Source organism: Cucurbitaria berberidis (assembly GCF_010015615.1).
Source record: "Cucurbitaria berberidis CBS 394.84 unplaced genomic scaffold K460scaffold_3, whole genome shotgun sequence".
Classification (NCBI taxonomy): Eukaryota; Fungi; Ascomycota; class Dothideomycetes; order Pleosporales; family Cucurbitariaceae; genus Cucurbitaria; species Cucurbitaria berberidis.
Genome location: NW_024468937.1, coordinates 2,898,813 through 2,914,358, shown reverse-complemented (window position 1 = coordinate 2,914,358; position 15,546 = coordinate 2,898,813). Strand labels below are relative to the sequence as shown.

At 48.8% G+C, this 15,546-nt stretch overlaps 8 protein-coding genes across 8 annotated transcripts; 3 read left to right on the top strand and 5 right to left on the bottom strand.

The window, feature by feature from the left end:
* Positions 1-159: 159 nt before the first annotated feature.
* K460DRAFT_281658 (FMN-dependent alpha-hydroxy acid dehydrogenase) lies at positions 160-1,320 on the top strand (the record flags this gene model as incomplete). Its single annotated transcript, XM_040928508.1, has 1 exon — positions 160-1,320. One exon carries the CDS (start codon positions 160-162, stop codon positions 1,318-1,320), a length of 1,161 nt encoding a protein of 386 aa, XP_040788102.1.
* A 671-nt stretch (positions 1,321-1,991) lies between these two features.
* K460DRAFT_110556 (uncharacterized protein) lies at positions 1,992-2,546 on the top strand. Its single transcript, XM_040926549.1, has one exon. The coding sequence runs from the start codon at positions 2,100-2,102 to the stop codon at positions 2,487-2,489; it is 390 nt and encodes a 129-aa protein (XP_040788101.1). The 5' UTR covers positions 1,992-2,099; the 3' UTR covers positions 2,490-2,546.
* Positions 2,547-2,602: 56 nt separating this feature from the next.
* On the bottom strand, positions 2,603-3,589 carry K460DRAFT_376945 (molybdopterin binding oxidoreductase; the record flags this gene model as incomplete). The annotated part of the gene is made up of 1 exon (XM_040934934.1): positions 2,603-3,589. The coding sequence occupies one exon, from the start codon at positions 3,587-3,589 to the stop codon at positions 2,603-2,605; it is 987 nt and encodes a 328-aa protein (XP_040788100.1).
* A 281-nt stretch (positions 3,590-3,870) lies between these two features.
* K460DRAFT_366403 (uncharacterized protein) lies at positions 3,871-4,725 on the bottom strand. Its single transcript, XM_040933362.1, has one exon. It carries the CDS (start codon positions 4,476-4,478, stop codon positions 4,095-4,097), a length of 384 nt encoding a protein of 127 aa, XP_040788099.1. The 5' UTR covers positions 4,479-4,725; the 3' UTR covers positions 3,871-4,094.
* Positions 4,726-5,682: 957 nt separating this feature from the next.
* On the bottom strand, positions 5,683-5,889 carry K460DRAFT_259402 (uncharacterized protein; the record flags this gene model as incomplete). The annotated part of the gene is made up of 1 exon (XM_040927451.1): positions 5,683-5,889. A coding segment is annotated over one exon (207 nt), but the record flags the coding sequence as incomplete, so codon positions are not given.
* Positions 5,890-7,859: 1,970 nt separating this feature from the next.
* Positions 7,860-8,596, bottom strand: K460DRAFT_246190 (uncharacterized protein; the record flags this gene model as incomplete). Its single annotated transcript, XM_040927346.1, has 2 exons — positions 7,860-8,145; positions 8,199-8,596. Coding segments are annotated over 2 exons (684 nt in total), but the record flags the coding sequence as incomplete, so codon positions are not given.
* Positions 8,597-10,530: 1,934 nt separating this feature from the next.
* K460DRAFT_386030 (uncharacterized protein) lies at positions 10,531-12,340 on the top strand (the record flags this gene model as incomplete). The annotated part of the gene is made up of 4 exons (XM_040935566.1): positions 10,531-10,953; positions 11,012-11,392; positions 11,448-11,791; positions 11,834-12,340. Exons 1-4 carry the CDS (start codon positions 10,548-10,550, stop codon positions 12,338-12,340), a joined length of 1,638 nt encoding a protein of 545 aa, XP_040788096.1. The 5' UTR covers positions 10,531-10,547.
* Positions 12,341-13,211: 871 nt separating this feature from the next.
* On the bottom strand, positions 13,212-15,034 carry K460DRAFT_430414 (uncharacterized protein). Its single transcript, XM_040938322.1, has 2 exons — positions 14,785-15,034; positions 13,212-14,738 (listed from the first exon to the last, which is right to left on the bottom strand). The coding sequence occupies exons 1-2, from the start codon at positions 14,994-14,996 to the stop codon at positions 13,376-13,378; spliced, it is 1,575 nt and encodes a 524-aa protein (XP_040788095.1). The 5' UTR covers positions 14,997-15,034; the 3' UTR covers positions 13,212-13,375.
* Positions 15,035-15,546: the final 512 nt, after the last annotated feature.

Here is a 15,546-nt window from a genome sequence, read left to right as displayed (position 1 = left end):
GTAAGGTGCTCCGGCCAAACGGTTTCGAAACGCTGTGCCTTGTTTCGCAGACCAAGGTAGACCCATCTGCAACGGTATAATAGTCGACCAAGATCCCATTATTTCTATTGCCACGCTCCTCTTCACTCTTCCCTCTTCAACCCGGTCAATCTTTTCAACATGCGCCTCTCAGCAGTGCTTGCATTCGCATCCGTGGCTCTCGCAGCCCGCCCATTCCTCGATGAACCAGACACAGGTATCGATGAGCAGCTCGGTAGCACAGTCGCCAATGGTTCACTGGCGCCTCTCAAGTCGCTGGTCGGCCTCCCAGATTTCCAATGGGCTGCCCGCCGCTACATGAACACCTCCGCATACACCTACTACCGCAATGGAGCTGCCGGAGAATGGTCATACCGCAACAACCTAGAGGTCTTCCAGCGCTTCCGCCTTCGCCCCCGTGTCATGCGCGACATCACAAAGATTGATTCGTCGTTTCCTACAACCATGTTGGGCTACAACTTCTCAGCGCCCTTCTTCATCTCACCTTGCGCCCGCGGCGGATATGCACATCCCGATGGCGAGCTTGGCCTTGTCAAGGGTGCAGCGCAGGGCAACATCCTGTATATGCCCTCGCTCTACTCGTCCAAGAAGATTGATGAGATCTACGCTGCCCGAGGCAACAACTCCCAACAGATCCTCTTCCAGCAAGTCTATCTGGACGGCGGCTTGAACGACACCCAAAAGTTGTTCCGCGATATCGAAGCAAAGGGCGCAAAGGCTATTGTCATGACCATTGACTCCCCCGGTGACGGCATTAGGCATCGAGCTGCCCGTTACAGTGTAGGCTCGGCAAACACCGACTACACCCTGCTTACATGGGATCTATACCAACAGTTCGCCAACATGACATCTCTACCCATCGTTCTCAAGGGTATCCAGACTGTCGAGGACGCCCGTGAAGCTGTTAAGAATGGCGTCAAGGCCATCTTCCTCTCGAACCACGGCGGTCGCCAACTCGACTCGTCACCCTCCTCCCTCGAGATTGCATTGGAGATTTACAACGAGGCTCCTGAAATCTTCCAACAAACCGAAGTTTACGCCGATGGCGGCGTGCGCTACGGCGCTGACATCCTGAAGCTGCTCGCGCTTGGCGTCAGGGCTGTTGGTGTTGGCCGTCCATTCATGTACGCAAACATCTACGGTGCCGAGGGTGTCGCAAAGGCTGTTTCAATACTAAAGTACGAGCTTGCGAATGATGCCGCCAATCTTGGCGTTGGAGACATCCACAAGATCGGCCCGGAGTATGTTAACTGGAAGAGCACGAATGCGTGGTTCAGCTAGATGATTGGTAGTTATGGGTGGATGATACCAGATGCCCTGGCATGGGCTCAATGTTGCGTTTTCAGATGTATATATGTTACACATGTTCAAAATTCATTTCATAACCATTGCAAATGGACCCCTTCAATACGTGAAATTTGCCAACTCTCTTGTCCTGCTGGAAGAGCAGACCACAATCTCCATGCGCTGTTGACAGTCTGCGCTTGTACAAACGCTAAGAAGTATCTTCGGACCTTATTTTCGGTCTAACTCAAAACAGCCATGCCCTGCACCACCATCGCCTGTCTTCTATAAGAGCCTTCACAGAGTCACACATCCGGCATAGCTCCACCATTAGAAAGGTTGCAATAGGCAAGGCTGAAAGAGAAGAGTCTAGAGCGAGGCGGGGTGCATGCATACACGCGGTCCGAATAACGAGGCTGTGGTTCTCTGCCTTGTGCACTTGCAGGGGTCATACAAAGTGGACGCGTCTGTACGGATATCAATCGTCCCGAGAGAGAGAGAAGTGATCATCGGCCCACAGGGTGATCTGTCAGCGCCGCTTTTGTACTGCGAACCCTAACCTAACCCAGCGCGCGGCTTTGGGGATATTTCAGTTCTGGACGTGACAAAAGATAGATGGATTGATGTACTCTAGGCTCGCTGGCTAGTACTCAGGCGCTATTTCGTGGGATCGTGAGCCGCTCGTGAGCCACCAGAGGTTGACGATGTTCAGCCTTGTAGGCCCCTAATCATACCCTGCACACTCCTTCGAATGGCAATTCTTTGGCAAACCAACTATGAAGGGCTGGTTGTTACTAATGTTCTTGTGTATGAGTATGGTATTGGTATTTGCGGCACCGTTATTGCTGTTTTCCTTTGAGGCAAGAAAATGTAATAGTCCACACATGGTTGAAGGTGAGCAGAAACGCTTGCGAGAGCTCAAATGCTCACATTTCACTGTAGACTCTTCTTACTTAGTCAGACACCTCCTCTCTCGCCAAAGAGAAGCTGGAACAACATACTATTCTCCACCAACTTCCCCACCTCCACTGGCAGTTAATCCTAGCATCCCAGGATTCCCCGCTAATTTTAGCGTTCCCGGTTCGTCCGGAGGGAGCGTCATTACTAGCACTAGCAAGTTGGGAACGAAGACTGGTGTGATAGTTGGACCGGCGTGTTGTTTGTGATCCTGAAATCTTGCTTGCGTGTTTTGGAACATGTGCTTGTAAGAGGTGCAGGAAAGTTCCAGGGTCAGTACCGTGAAGGTGTGTTTTAATGTAGTTACTGTCTCACTATCTGGTTAACCGGGAACAACGGTAATGTCGACACGATGGACATGATTTCGCCGACCCATCAGCGGCTGTTGTTCGCCCGAGATTGACGTCGCCCTCGCGATGATTGTGTAGTCTCCAGGTGCCAACTTTAGCGTAGTGTGGAAATGCTGCCATCCGTATTCGGATCTCGTCTGCACATTGGCTTGGGTCCATGTCCGGCCTTCGTCCCAGGTCAATTCCACCTTTTCTACGCCAGCGTCGCTCCAAGCCCAGCCTGAGGTAGAGATCTCAGAACCTAGCAGTACCGCACTTGGCTTCGGTGCCGTGATCATTGAGTTGACATCTACATTCCACACAGGTCTCGTGGTCTGCTCCGCATCTCCAGGAATAACCTCATTATAGAAACGTGTTGTATACGGGCCTTGAGCTCGCTTCTTCTGCACCGATAACCTGCATAACCACTTCGTCGAGTTCGTCCCAAAATACCCAGGCACAACGAGCCTCACAGGCCCACCACGCTCTTTGCTCAATGTTTCGCCGTTTAGCTCATAAGCTACTAGGACTTCTGGCTGCATCGCCTTCTGCAAGGGAAGATCCTTTTGATATCGGTCCGCCTCTACACCAGCGAAGACACCTCTGTCGAGACCCTCAGACCAGACGAAGCGTTCTTCATCTGTATGCGGGATACCAGCTAAATCAAGTAGATGGGAAAGCCGTACACCAGTCCAATTTACGTTTCCAATACGCCATAAAGCTTCGATAGGTGGCTTCAAAGGACTTCCGTAGCATTCGTGAAATGCTGTGATCGAAGTCTTGGGCAGTCGTTTCAGTTGGTCGAGGTTTAACGAATAAGGTCGATCTACAAGGCCATCGATGACCAGCTGATATCGGGAGTGGTCGACTATAGCAGCGCCCATATGTAGTGTTTGGAAAAGTTGACTGTCGCACGTGATGTAGTCGTTGAGCTCGTGTTGAGGTGGTGGATGTCTGATCTGAAAACCGTTGGGCTCCATGCGTATGAATGCATCGCGTTCTTCATCTACTCCCAATGTTACCTCGTTAAATTTGCACGGTTTTATATGGCTATTTTGTACATCCCAATCGTCTTCAAGCATGATTAAAACTGTTCCACAATCCGTAAGGGACTCTCCTTGCCAGCCCAGAGGCTTTAGACGCGTTGTTCTTGCGTTCCTTCACATTACAGCTCGGCTAAGGACGAGGTAGATGAGGGGTTTTGATGCTCTCAGGGAAAGTTAATTCGAGGTTTGAAGGTGTTGTATCTTTTCGGTACATGCCTCAGAAGTCGTCCGTCGAAATCACGCTACTTACTAACGCGGCGCTACCCCTCGATTCTCCACCCGACTATCTTTCATCAACCTTACGACCCCGCTCATGCGTCTGATCCACAATCCGTAGCCTTTCTCATAGGCATGCAGAACGATGATGCCACTAGGCTCGTGCGCAGTGAGTTCCCATCCGTACTACGCATGCAGCGTCAGTGCCAGCCGTCTTGAATCCTCACGCCCAAGCTGTCATGCGAAACCACCCGTAAGCCGCAATGGCTAGTCCCGACAAACCTCTAAACCACGCCGTTCCCGGTACACCCTCCTTCCAGCACACATACGCATCGATCGCACCGATATAGGCGCCGAGCAAGAACATTAGCGTATCTACTACCTCCAACTTGCCTTGCAGATAGAACGTCCACAAGGCGAGGCCAATGGTAGTTGTGCGCCCCATGCCGAGAATCATAATAGTTTGGGCTTCCTTTGACTTGGCGATGCGCTGCGGGATACCCATTTCGCGGATGGCGTATTCAGCGTTGAAGATGGGGACCATGCCGCCGAATGTCAGGGCTGCTGCTACGAAAAGGGTAGGGATGTGGTTGACCGCGATGGGCATGGTGATTAGTCGATGAGCTAAGGATAAGAGTTCAGCAACGCGTGGAAATAGCGGAAAGAAATAGAATCGTGATTAGAGTTTCTTAGTTCGCGTGAAAGTGAAGTTGTTCATGGGTGCGAAGAGCCAATGCGACAAGCTGGAAAAGTAGCGTTCGAGTTGGGCGGCGCAGCAGCACCCACTTTCGGCTCCGGCAACCCAGATCAGATTGGTCATATGAGATGATTAATAGTAGATATATTCGTAAGCCTACTTCAATAACAATGCTTATGTTCGAAAGATTTCGAATACCTCACATGCACAAAACTTCAAGGCGAGCGTCGTGGAGATGTAGGCATGACCGCGCGATAAGCAGCTTAGGTGTTAGGCCCGGTTGAAGCGATCGGTTAATCTACCCCTCCTTCCTTCAACTCGCACTCCCAACCTAACTTGCCAACTAACCTGTATAGCCTTTGCGTCTTCACTACTAGAGTTCAAATAAGACCAGGACAAGCCCTAGAATGCTCAAGGTTCCTGCAGCCCAGGTTCACGCATCGGAATCTACGAAAACCCCTGCACCAAATGCAGAAACCACTTCAATCGCAGGCTTACTTCCGTCATCTTAGGGGTACACGAACCTGCTACCGCAGTTAATTTGTACTCGGGAAATTATCGCGTTGACTCTTTAAGATGCCCATTGACGCAATACTTCTCTCCCTCAGACTCTACGCCAACCTCCAACATCCAGAAAAACTTTGTCTCGACGTTGGCACGTCTTGCTTCTACCTCGCCAACATCTCGAAGCTCATACAAATCAACAATATGCCTTGTCGGCGGGACAGATCCCTATCTCCGGCTCAGTAAATCGTCCCGCGGTATAATTGTCGCCGAAGAACATGGTAAGGCACGGCTGAGCACGATAGCATGAATGACTAAATTGGTCACGCTGGGAACGCGAATTGAGAGAAAGATCCCCTTGGCAGCTTGCACACTATCGTAAGATCTCAAAACTCCCAAATCCCCCTTTTGCCTTTCCAACCCATCTTCCATTCCTTGCATCCTACCTTCCGTTCCTCTTCCTCTTTTGTGCACTTCTCTAGGCAAACAAATCCCCAAACCCACCATCAGAGTCCGCATCGATATCGATCCCATCCCCGTCCCCTCCGTCCGAGTTCGAATCTCCAGCGTTGTCATCAGTTTTCCCGCTTCCAGACGTCTCGCCACCGACCGCAGGCCCTGAGGGTGCGACGGTAGTGATAATTTCCTTAACGCTCTTGTCCTTGAGTGCGTTGGCAAATAGAGTGGTCCAGACAGGCTCGACTTCCTCGATACTGGCGGCCTTGAGAAGGGCTTGAAGTTTCTCCGGTGTGATAGCGACAGATTCGTCGGCGAGGATCAAGGCGGCGTAGGCAACAGCTTGTTCCGCTTTGTTGATGGACATTGTTGAAGCTGATCTAGTGGGGGTAGTTTGCACTAAATTTGGCGGACCTTTGAATTTGATTTGCGACGTAGGACTTCGACTAGGATTATTGTGCGATCTCGATAAAGAGTTGGAAAGGGTGGAAAGCCCCTACTTCTATATTGCACAGGAGCACAATAGGATATTCAGATGGCATATCAACTGAAGTACGTCAAGACGTTAAAGTCAATGCGTTAGTTGTGAGTCAGGAAAAGGGCGCTGTGTTGCCTGCAAAGGGAGGTTCGCCTCGTCGCCTCGTGAGTCACAACCAATACCACCCAAGCAAACTTCAAATCGCAGATGATCACGGAAATTATAGAGAAAGACGCTTTTCGATAATAGGATTATCGCATCTCCGTTCACGATGAAAACATATCGCAAATTTAAAGCTAAGTTGGTTGATTCATAAGGTACAAGGTTATGTCTTAATATAATTTGACTGCCTTGATTATGGAGCCCTCTTTCATCTAGATCAAGCAGACATAATCTGCACCTCTTGATTGGTTGTTATGCAAGTTGGTCAACTTTGGTACCTGAGTAGGCTATTCAGTGCTGAGTAACTGATACCTGTCGGCAAATAGCTTTTTACAAGATTCTCAAACCTCTAGGACATTTTTAAACGCCTTCATTTTCGCTGTTAGCGCTTGTGCTCTTATATCTTCTGGAGTGCTTTCTGGTCATGTAGAACTCGGCTGTGGACCTGCTACAGCTGGAAGCCGATATGGTTCTTTTTCAGTGAACCATGCCAACACAGTCTCATTGAATTTTCTCATCCGTGCCTTAAGCTCCTCAACATCGTCGGTGTTTAGATCTCTCATCCATTCAGCCATACCAAGGACGACATGGGTCACATCTCGTGAGAAGTCTTCCACTATAAGTCTCGAATGCTTAATGTACCATTCCTCCAGTGTGATACTTGCTTCGATTTGAGGCTGCGCAGCAAACAACCGAGCCTTAGGTTCCAAAGACTTCAAGTGTGCATCCCAAGCTTGTTGGTCTCCATGGAACTCTGTTGCCTGTCGAAAGTGAATGAATATACGGACCAATTGCAACCACTGGTATAGCATTCGTTGATGTGGCGACTGCGCATCGCCAAAATTCTCCCTAAACCGACCGTCTAATAGTCTCAATTTCTCTATGAGCTCGAGTGTTTCTTTGAGCAGGGCGGTTTGTTGGCAGCCTAGGTCTAACGCGCTGGGAAGCTTGAGAGCAAGGCGCTTGCGATCCAGTCGCAGACGAGCTGCTGCGGATCCTAGCTTCAGTCTGACTACCAATTCAGGGATCTTTTCTTGAGCTGCCAATGTAGTGGGTGCCTCAACCTCGACTTGTGAATCCCTTAAGTCACCTTGTACGGAGTCGATGTCATTGTAGTCATCGTTTGCGGCCTCAGCTGTTCTACAAGTTGCCACATGTTCGAGTCGATTGTCGGAGGCGTTTGACGGTGTGTTTTCAATGACGTCTTGTGGGCTCATTGGCAAATTCTCAAGGACTTGGTCGTTGCAGAATATGGTGATGGCAGAGGCGGTAGAAGCACTTTCAAACTGCTCCTCATTCCGAAGGGCATCTTCGTCTGAAGGTACAGTGATGGGTGACGGGTAAGGAATTCTACCAGAGGAGTCTTTTCGTTTCAATCGAGCTCGATGGGTTGGTCCGCTACTAAATCGTAGTGATTTGAAGTTTGTGCCTAATGTTCCGCCGATGGTACTTCTTGTGCGCTTTTGGGAAGTTTTTCTCTGCGCTAAATTTTGGGTTGAAAGATCGATACTAAGCGAGGAGGTATCGGAGAGCCTATGAGGTATGTATTCCGGGTCGTTACCCATTGCGTCTACGGGAGGTCTTCGTCTACCATGTGCAGGTGCAATGTTTTGTCCTGCTCGCTCGACCACATCAGCAGCAGGCGGCCAGCTTTCTGAAGGTTTCGGTACGTGATTCTGAACCTGACATCCGCTGGGGAACATTTGAGCGACTGGTACTGGGTAATGCCTTGCGTCAAGTGGATCCCTACGCTTGTCTCGGTACGAAATCCCATTTGAACTTAGTGGGTCGGTCATTCCACCGGGTGAAATATCGGGATCTGGTGGAAGCAAGCTGGTTTGGCCGTTTATTGGGGGGCGGGGCGATGCATGTGTGGTCTCTGTGATTACGAAGTGGTCTTCCTCAGAGTGGGAAGATTTCTTCCCCAGTTTGTGACATGCGCGTTGTAAGACCAAGCAGTAAACGTATGTTCGAATTCTGTGATTCATTGTGTTAGTTCCAGATCACGACTCGACCCCTATGCTACTCACCTTGATCGATCATCTTTGTTGGCGTACACAAGCCGCTGTGGGTAGATGTCGCCGTCAATAGTCGTTGTAAAAGGTCTCGACACGCCATCACTCCATATCTTGGAACCATATTGAGCTAGACAATCCTCAGTAGCTTCATGGTGGAAAGTTCGCTGCGCCTGTATGACCTGTTGTACTTCTTCTCTCGAGTTATAGCGTCCCACCAGGTCGTCAACTAGGCTCTGAGTAGCCTGATAGAATTTCTTAACGACGCCGGTGAATTTCGGTGGGCCACTTGGGCCTTTGGATAGTGATAGCTGGGTGAGGCCCAGAGGTTCGTAATATGTGGTAGTCGAAGTCTTTCTCTGGGTGCATCCCAGAAGAAGACTAGTGATCTCAACCTCTGTGAGTGGAGCCATTGGATCATTTGTAAGAGCGAATGTTTACTGCTTGGTTGACAGAAGGACTCTAGTTAAAAGAATTTTAGATTTAGAGCGAGTGAAGATATGTTATTTCATTCTTGTTGCAGTAGGGAATAGGAGGATTTTCCAAGGCACCTACGCCCTAGTTGAGCTATCGCTGGATGATCAGTGCTTTGACAGAAATGCGCAACGACTAGAAAAGGTTCGAAAAATCAATTGTGAGTGTAGGGGAGATAGACCCGGGTTAGCGTGTTACCATTAACTGAACCTCCTTTTCTGCCACTTGCTTCTAGCTTGTCTACTTGCCGGGGTATTCGAGTCAACAATCTGCAGCCTATGAGTTCCAGGGGTTTCTATTAGCCCGGGACACACGATCCGAAAATACAATCCATAACACTGCAGATTGCCAGTTACGACGGAAACATGACAGGGATTTAAGAAAGTGACAAACGAATCACATCAGATGCAAAGCCCCGTCTATAGATAATGCCATTCGTTCGTCACTTTTCTAAACCTCTTATTATGCGCTGTCGTAGCTAGCAGGAGGGGGTAGGTCTCGACAGGGCTGAGTTTCGGACCGAATAAGGTGTCCACGCCGCATATTATGAGGCTATTTTGTGGCTACTCTGGAATACATGTCCAAAGCATGCAACTTTTGTGCTAATAGTATCACCTTCAGAGCCGCCATTATAAAGATACAAGGTAATGTTGTCTTCTGTGGCTTTCTAGCGCAGAGGAGGGTCTGTGACCAATTTCACACATGTCATATCTATAGTTGAACCCATGCCAGTAGCATACGCGTCTTCGTCTAAATAGGAGGCATTGAGCGCGAATCCCTTAAAGTTGTTAAGCTCCAAGCTTGACGAACGATTGGACCGTAAAGGACTCGTAGAGGAACAGCCTCTAGGCAGCACTCTAACACTAGTTCTTAGTGCGAAAAAGCACTATCTCGCATGAGCGAGCTAGCGACTACGGTGTACGTACGGGGTTCCCTAGCTCGCGTACGGTTGTCATTTCACAACAAGCGTTGCTGGGTAGGCCACATTAATCCTCGGATCTCAGTAGCAGTCAATGTTTATTGGATTTAGGTACCTCTCTCGTGGATTCCTCTAGGAGGTCTAGAGGTAGCACTCACGCGAAGGCGCTTGAGAGATTGTAGGTTCGCAGAAGTTGAATGACTTTTGCAAAAGCAAGAGCTCTGTTCAAGGCTGATGGAGGGTCGCGAAAGTTTCTCATGCAGAAGAGCGGCGTGGTTCAGGGATGACAAGCTCTGACCTATAAGCACCAATCATTTCAGCCTTTAGCGCTTTTCAGGAGGACTTCGTATTCTTCAGCCAAGGTCCTCCATGGCGTCTATGACATTTCGTGGCTGTCAATAGCGGCCACCGAGTGGCATATCGCGCGCTCTGCGCACAAGACTAACGCAAATGGTTGAGACACACATGTGCATAGACGTAATGAAATGGACAACCTAACTTTTCAGGGTGAAACTGTATGCCGCAAAGTTTAGTTCTAGAGAAAGCGAACTTCGGTCCGAGACTTTTCTTACATCAATGAACTTGCGCGATCTTTCCTACACTGATTCTCTTCATTCAAAGCAAAAAATCGGGTATTATAACTGCAACGCAATGACAAATGTTTCAACTGCCTAAGTTACACCTACAAACTGTTAATATATTAACAGGTCCTGGGACGTAAGCGCATTGTAAATTTATTAGCTTCCTAGTCTATGTAAGTGCATATGTACCCTACTTTGTCAAAATGCCCTCAAATTGTAACATATAATACAAACCAAGCTACGCCATTAGGTATAATAGCTCTAAGGAAGTGAAGTCCTCACCACGTCACGTGCCCTTCTTCCAAGTGTCATGACTAAGCAACTGTGCCACTCACCGCTGAAGTGTCCGGTCGCGACTCCACCCACACCCGACAATGAAAGTATACGGCAATGTCATTGGCACGATCTTTCGGGGCAATCCACAGGAGAATTTTCAACAGCGTCAAACCCTCTGCTCTAGCACAGCCTTCGCGAGCTCTCTCCATTACCAGTCGAGGCATAGCTATCAGCCGCGAAGAACTATTCAACTACACGAACGGTCGCTTTCTCGCCAATGAGGCGGAAGCCTGCAATCGCAGATATGTGCGATTTGACATTGATCAGTTGTGCGCCGTAGCTGCGACAGCCGGCGGAAGTTCTTCGCCCATTAGAGCAATTGATAAGATGGAGGGGGGCTTTAGCAAGGCACTTATTATGCGGAAAGAAGATGGGAGTGAAGTCGTTGCTAAAATACCTTTCTCCATTGCTGGGCCACCCAAGTATACCACCGCCTCCGAAGTGGCTGTTCTCAAATTCAGTAAGGCTGCAACACCTATTCCACATCAATCCAAGACTGACCATACCGCTAATGGTAGTAAGCAAAAATACTCGAGTCCCTGTTCCTAAAGTCCTAGCCTGGAGCTCTAACGCGTCGAACCCCGTTGGTGTCGAGTACATAATCATGGAGAAGGCTACTGGCCAACAGTTGTTTACAACTTGGAGCGCCATGACTATCGAAGACCAATTCAACCTCGTAGAGCAATTAACGCAATTCGAGGCCGAGTTGGCGTCAATTCAATTCCCTGCTAACGGGAGTCTGTACCTTTGCGAATCGATGACAGACGGCGAGCACTGGGTTGCTTTGGACCGGAATGTGGACCCCTCTGGTCAATTCTGCATCGGGCCGTCCTGCGAGCGAGCGTGGTCAGGCCAGGGAAAGATAATGACACCACCTTCTCACGTCAATAATGGACCATGTAAGTTGGTGACGGCAAGCATCGTTTGCGCTTGTTAAGCTGACCCACTCTGCAGGGCCGAACATCTCATCTTTTGGTCTAGCGCTCGTGGAACGCGAAATCGCCCGCATTGAGCAACAGACTCTAGGCTCTGGCTTTGGACCACCCGGCGGGTCCGTCGATGAGCAGTTTGCCGTCCTGAACATGGCAAAGGAGGTCATGTCTAGGTTAGACATGGTAACGCTCATCAACAGGGTCTCGCGGCCCGTCTTGTGGCACACCGACCTCCATATGGGTAACATCTATAGCAAGCCTGAGGACTTCAAGATCTGCTCGATCATTGACTGGCAGTCAATTGTAGTCTCGCCACTATATCTACAGGCCCGCTTCCCGGAGTTCCTGTCGGTTGACAATGACTACGTTCTTGGCTTAACGGAAGAACCGAAACTACCACAGGAATAGCAAGGTATGGACGCCGATGACAAGAAGCTAGCTGAGCTCAAGTTCGGAGACACTAAAATGTCAAAATTCTATGAACTCAGCACTGCTAATCAGCACCTACGGGCACACCATGCCTTTCTTATGCCCCAGTTCACGCGGGAACTGTTTACAAGATGTGGAGAGGTATGCGACGAGGGTGTGATACCGCTCTGTTCCTGCCTAATTGAGTGTGCCAACGCGTGGAGCGAACTGGGATTCCCAGGTGAATGCCCTTTTAGCTTTACCGAGGAGGATATCCAGAAGCATGAGCAGCAACTTCAAGATTACCGCGACTTTAACCGAGTTCAAGAAATAGCTAGAAAGCTTCTCAGCACCGACTCTGAGGGCTGGATATCTCCGCAGCTTGATTTTGCGGAACGGCAACGAATGAACACAGAATTGTTACAAGAAATCATGCGTAGGAGCAACGAATATAATAAGACAAGTGAAGAGATTCAGAGTATTTGGCCTTTTTGTGAGAAAGCATAAATTCGAAATCAAAAACAATAGAATGGCAGGTAGGAGATATAGACTGTACCAAACCCTTTACCAAAAGCCGATCTGGTCTGATCAATAAAGGTGGGGGTGTTTGCTGAGCCGCCCAATATCCTACATAGGGTACTGATATTTATACTGCATCTCACTCTGGTGTGACGCTTACCCGGTTCTCAGATTTGATGAACGCTCCTTTTGCCTTTGCGGTCACGGATAGACGAAAATACAGCTGCTACGCCGCATATCGGGGCGCATACTACGTGCTCGGGGTCAGGCGTCCATCTGCCACCAATACATGACCACCTTTACTCCAAATGCGGCGATTACCGCCGGGAAGGTAATATAATTGGGTAGAGGCACAATTAACTGGATCTGGATTTCCTAACTCTTCGGGGGTGGTATTGTATGCCGCAAAGTTCAATTCCGGGAGGACCGAACTTCAATACTTTCTTGCGTCAATGAATTTGCGCAGTCTTGCAGCGCTAGAGATTTTATTCATTCAAGCAGTATATAAGCTACTATTGAAACCAAAAAGTAATAACAAATATCTCTGCTCTTAAAGTATACCTGCAATCGCCGGTAGATCAACAGGTTCAGGGACGTAAGCGCCTCTTTATTAGCTTCCCAGTCAACATAAGCGCAAATGTACCTTAGCTTTATTGGAAGGCCCTCACATCGTATCTTATTACTGTGCTTCTTGGCTACTTGAATTAGAAAGCTAGGAAAGAAAAGGGTATAATGCTTTCAGCAAAATCACCAAGTATGTCCATGTCTCATGATTTAGGTAGAATGTATTGAAATCTCATTGGTTTTTCTTTTCCGCTCATTACCAGGAGTACTTGAGTCCGCCCTCATCGTGATGTGTCTCGCACTTTTGCTATTTCTTTTCTATCATTAACTCAACTAGTGACACTTGCAGTCCTCAACTTCGCAATCTCCCGGATTGAACTCGTAATCTAAAAACATGTAGAATGCAATCATGAACGAGTTCGTCTACAGCTCAGCTCAACCCGCCAACAAAACAATCTCTTATTCAAACCACGCGAACAATCTCTCGTTGAACGTGGTCAGATCCTCCGCTAGCTCTCCTAATTCCATCGTGCCCATCCAGGTAGCCATTCCGAAGAGCACATGTGCCAGGTCTTTGGAAAATCCGGCTACTGTGAAATCAGGTTCCTGACGCCACTCTGATATGACTGAACTCATGCGAACAAGTGGAAGTCCCGCAGCCTTCTTCAACTCCCGTGCTAGACCTTTGATGAAAGCTTCTCGACTATTCTTGTCGCCCTTGAAGCCGGTCATTTGGCGAAATGTGGTAAATGCGCGAACACATTCGAGCCATTGATTTAGGATAGTCTGGCGTCTGTCGGGCGCGTTTTTTTCCACGCGATTGAGTAGTATGGCATCATCGTATCGTATCGTATTGATGAGCGTGATCGTGTCTTTGAGAATGGCGAGATCTTGGTTTTCGGGATCACCTGTTTTCAGGATATCTAGCAGCATGAAAGCCAGCTTGCAATGATTCCCTGATTTCTCGGCTTGGCGGGTTAGGGGTGTAGGTTCTGTCGACTGTCGAGTACCCGTCGGAATGTCGTCCTCGGCGCCTTTGCTGATCAGCTTGAGTTTGACGGTCAATGATGGGTGCTTACTTTGTAGATTCGTCCTGGTCGAAAGCCGGGGAGCAGCTAGGGAGCCTTGGACAGAATCTTCTCTATCATCGCTCCTGTCGGACGCCGGATTCCGACCCCCTCCGAGGCCAGCTAAGGCTTCTGGATTCAACGACAGGCCATGCGTACTGAACTCCAATCCTTCCCTGTTATGACTCGTGAGTGACCTGGAGAGATTGGGGAAGTTGCGTGGAACCCCTTCGACATGAGGAATCTGAGGCACCGCATATGAGAGCCTATCAGCCGACTGTTCTGGCTCAACATTGGGGTGTAAGCCTTGACTTCTATGCTCCTTGCCTAGAGAGCTTCTTAGGCGTTTGTGTGCAACACTCAGTTGTAATGCTGGCTCATCCGGACTCGATACGGCCCTCCGTTTCACGCTCCGAGTTCTGGATGACAGGGGTACCATCTGAGCGACTGGTGCTTGAAACGACCTTGGAAAGCTCTCAGTCTGGTCTTGAATACTCGCAGAATCAGATATGATCTCCTGATCTTGGCTAACTTGATCGCTATCCGAGTCTTCGTATTCACTTGAGGAGTTGACTTCATCGTATTCAAGGTCAGGATAAGAATAGGTGGATGGACGGGCTGCCCTGCCAGATCCCCTTGTCCCACCTGGTTTATGCGTCTTTCCTGGGCTTTTGCTGCTACTCGGGGTTTTCTTCGATGTTCCAGACGAGCGGATAGCACGGTAGAGAATCCAATAGTATAGATACGCTCTGATCCTGTAAACATGTGAGCATTTCAACGGAACCATCGGTGGGTACTGACCTCTCGAAGTCCTTGGGGTCAGTGAAGATGAAAAATCGCGGGTAATTTTCATTGATTCGGGTTAATCGCGGCTCCTGTTCACTCCATATGACTCTTCCATATGTCAAAAGAATGTTTTCCGTAACATCTCTGAGAAGGTCCGTGGATGGGTGCATTGCTTCACTGCGCAGGTCATTCGACGTATCATATGCGTTGCGAAGCTTATGGCTCATCTCAATAGATGACTTATAAAGGCTTCTGAGTTGCCCTGTCTCATCGTCGAACGTTAAGTAGCCTTTCTTGCCTTCCCTTTCCTTGGTGAGCGGCAGTCCGAGGCGTCTTACAAACTCCTGAGAATTTACTGTCTTCCTTTCACAGCATGAGACAAGATGTGACAGATTTGGATCTTGACGGTGGTCCATCTTCAAAAATAAATCTGACAAACGGATAGTTTTGCTCTCGTAGTAGCTAAATAGAAAACTTGGATGCGGGCTGAACAGGAAGGAAAATGAAGGACTTCATATAAGGAGAGGACATGTACAAGAAGCGGATCAACTTTGAAGGATAACAAGACGATTGCTTTCTTGAGAACAAACAATCGTGCAAGTGACACAAAAAAGCTTGTTACCTCTGGGACAATGATTGTGGGAGTCCAGGCTGATGGATCACATTCTGACCTGGCAGGTTAGAAACAGAGCCCGAGCTTAAAATTCTATTGCCAGTCTAGCATTATCATGGCAGATTTTTGGAGCTAGTTATGTCGCCTTACGAGGGCTGCAGCCC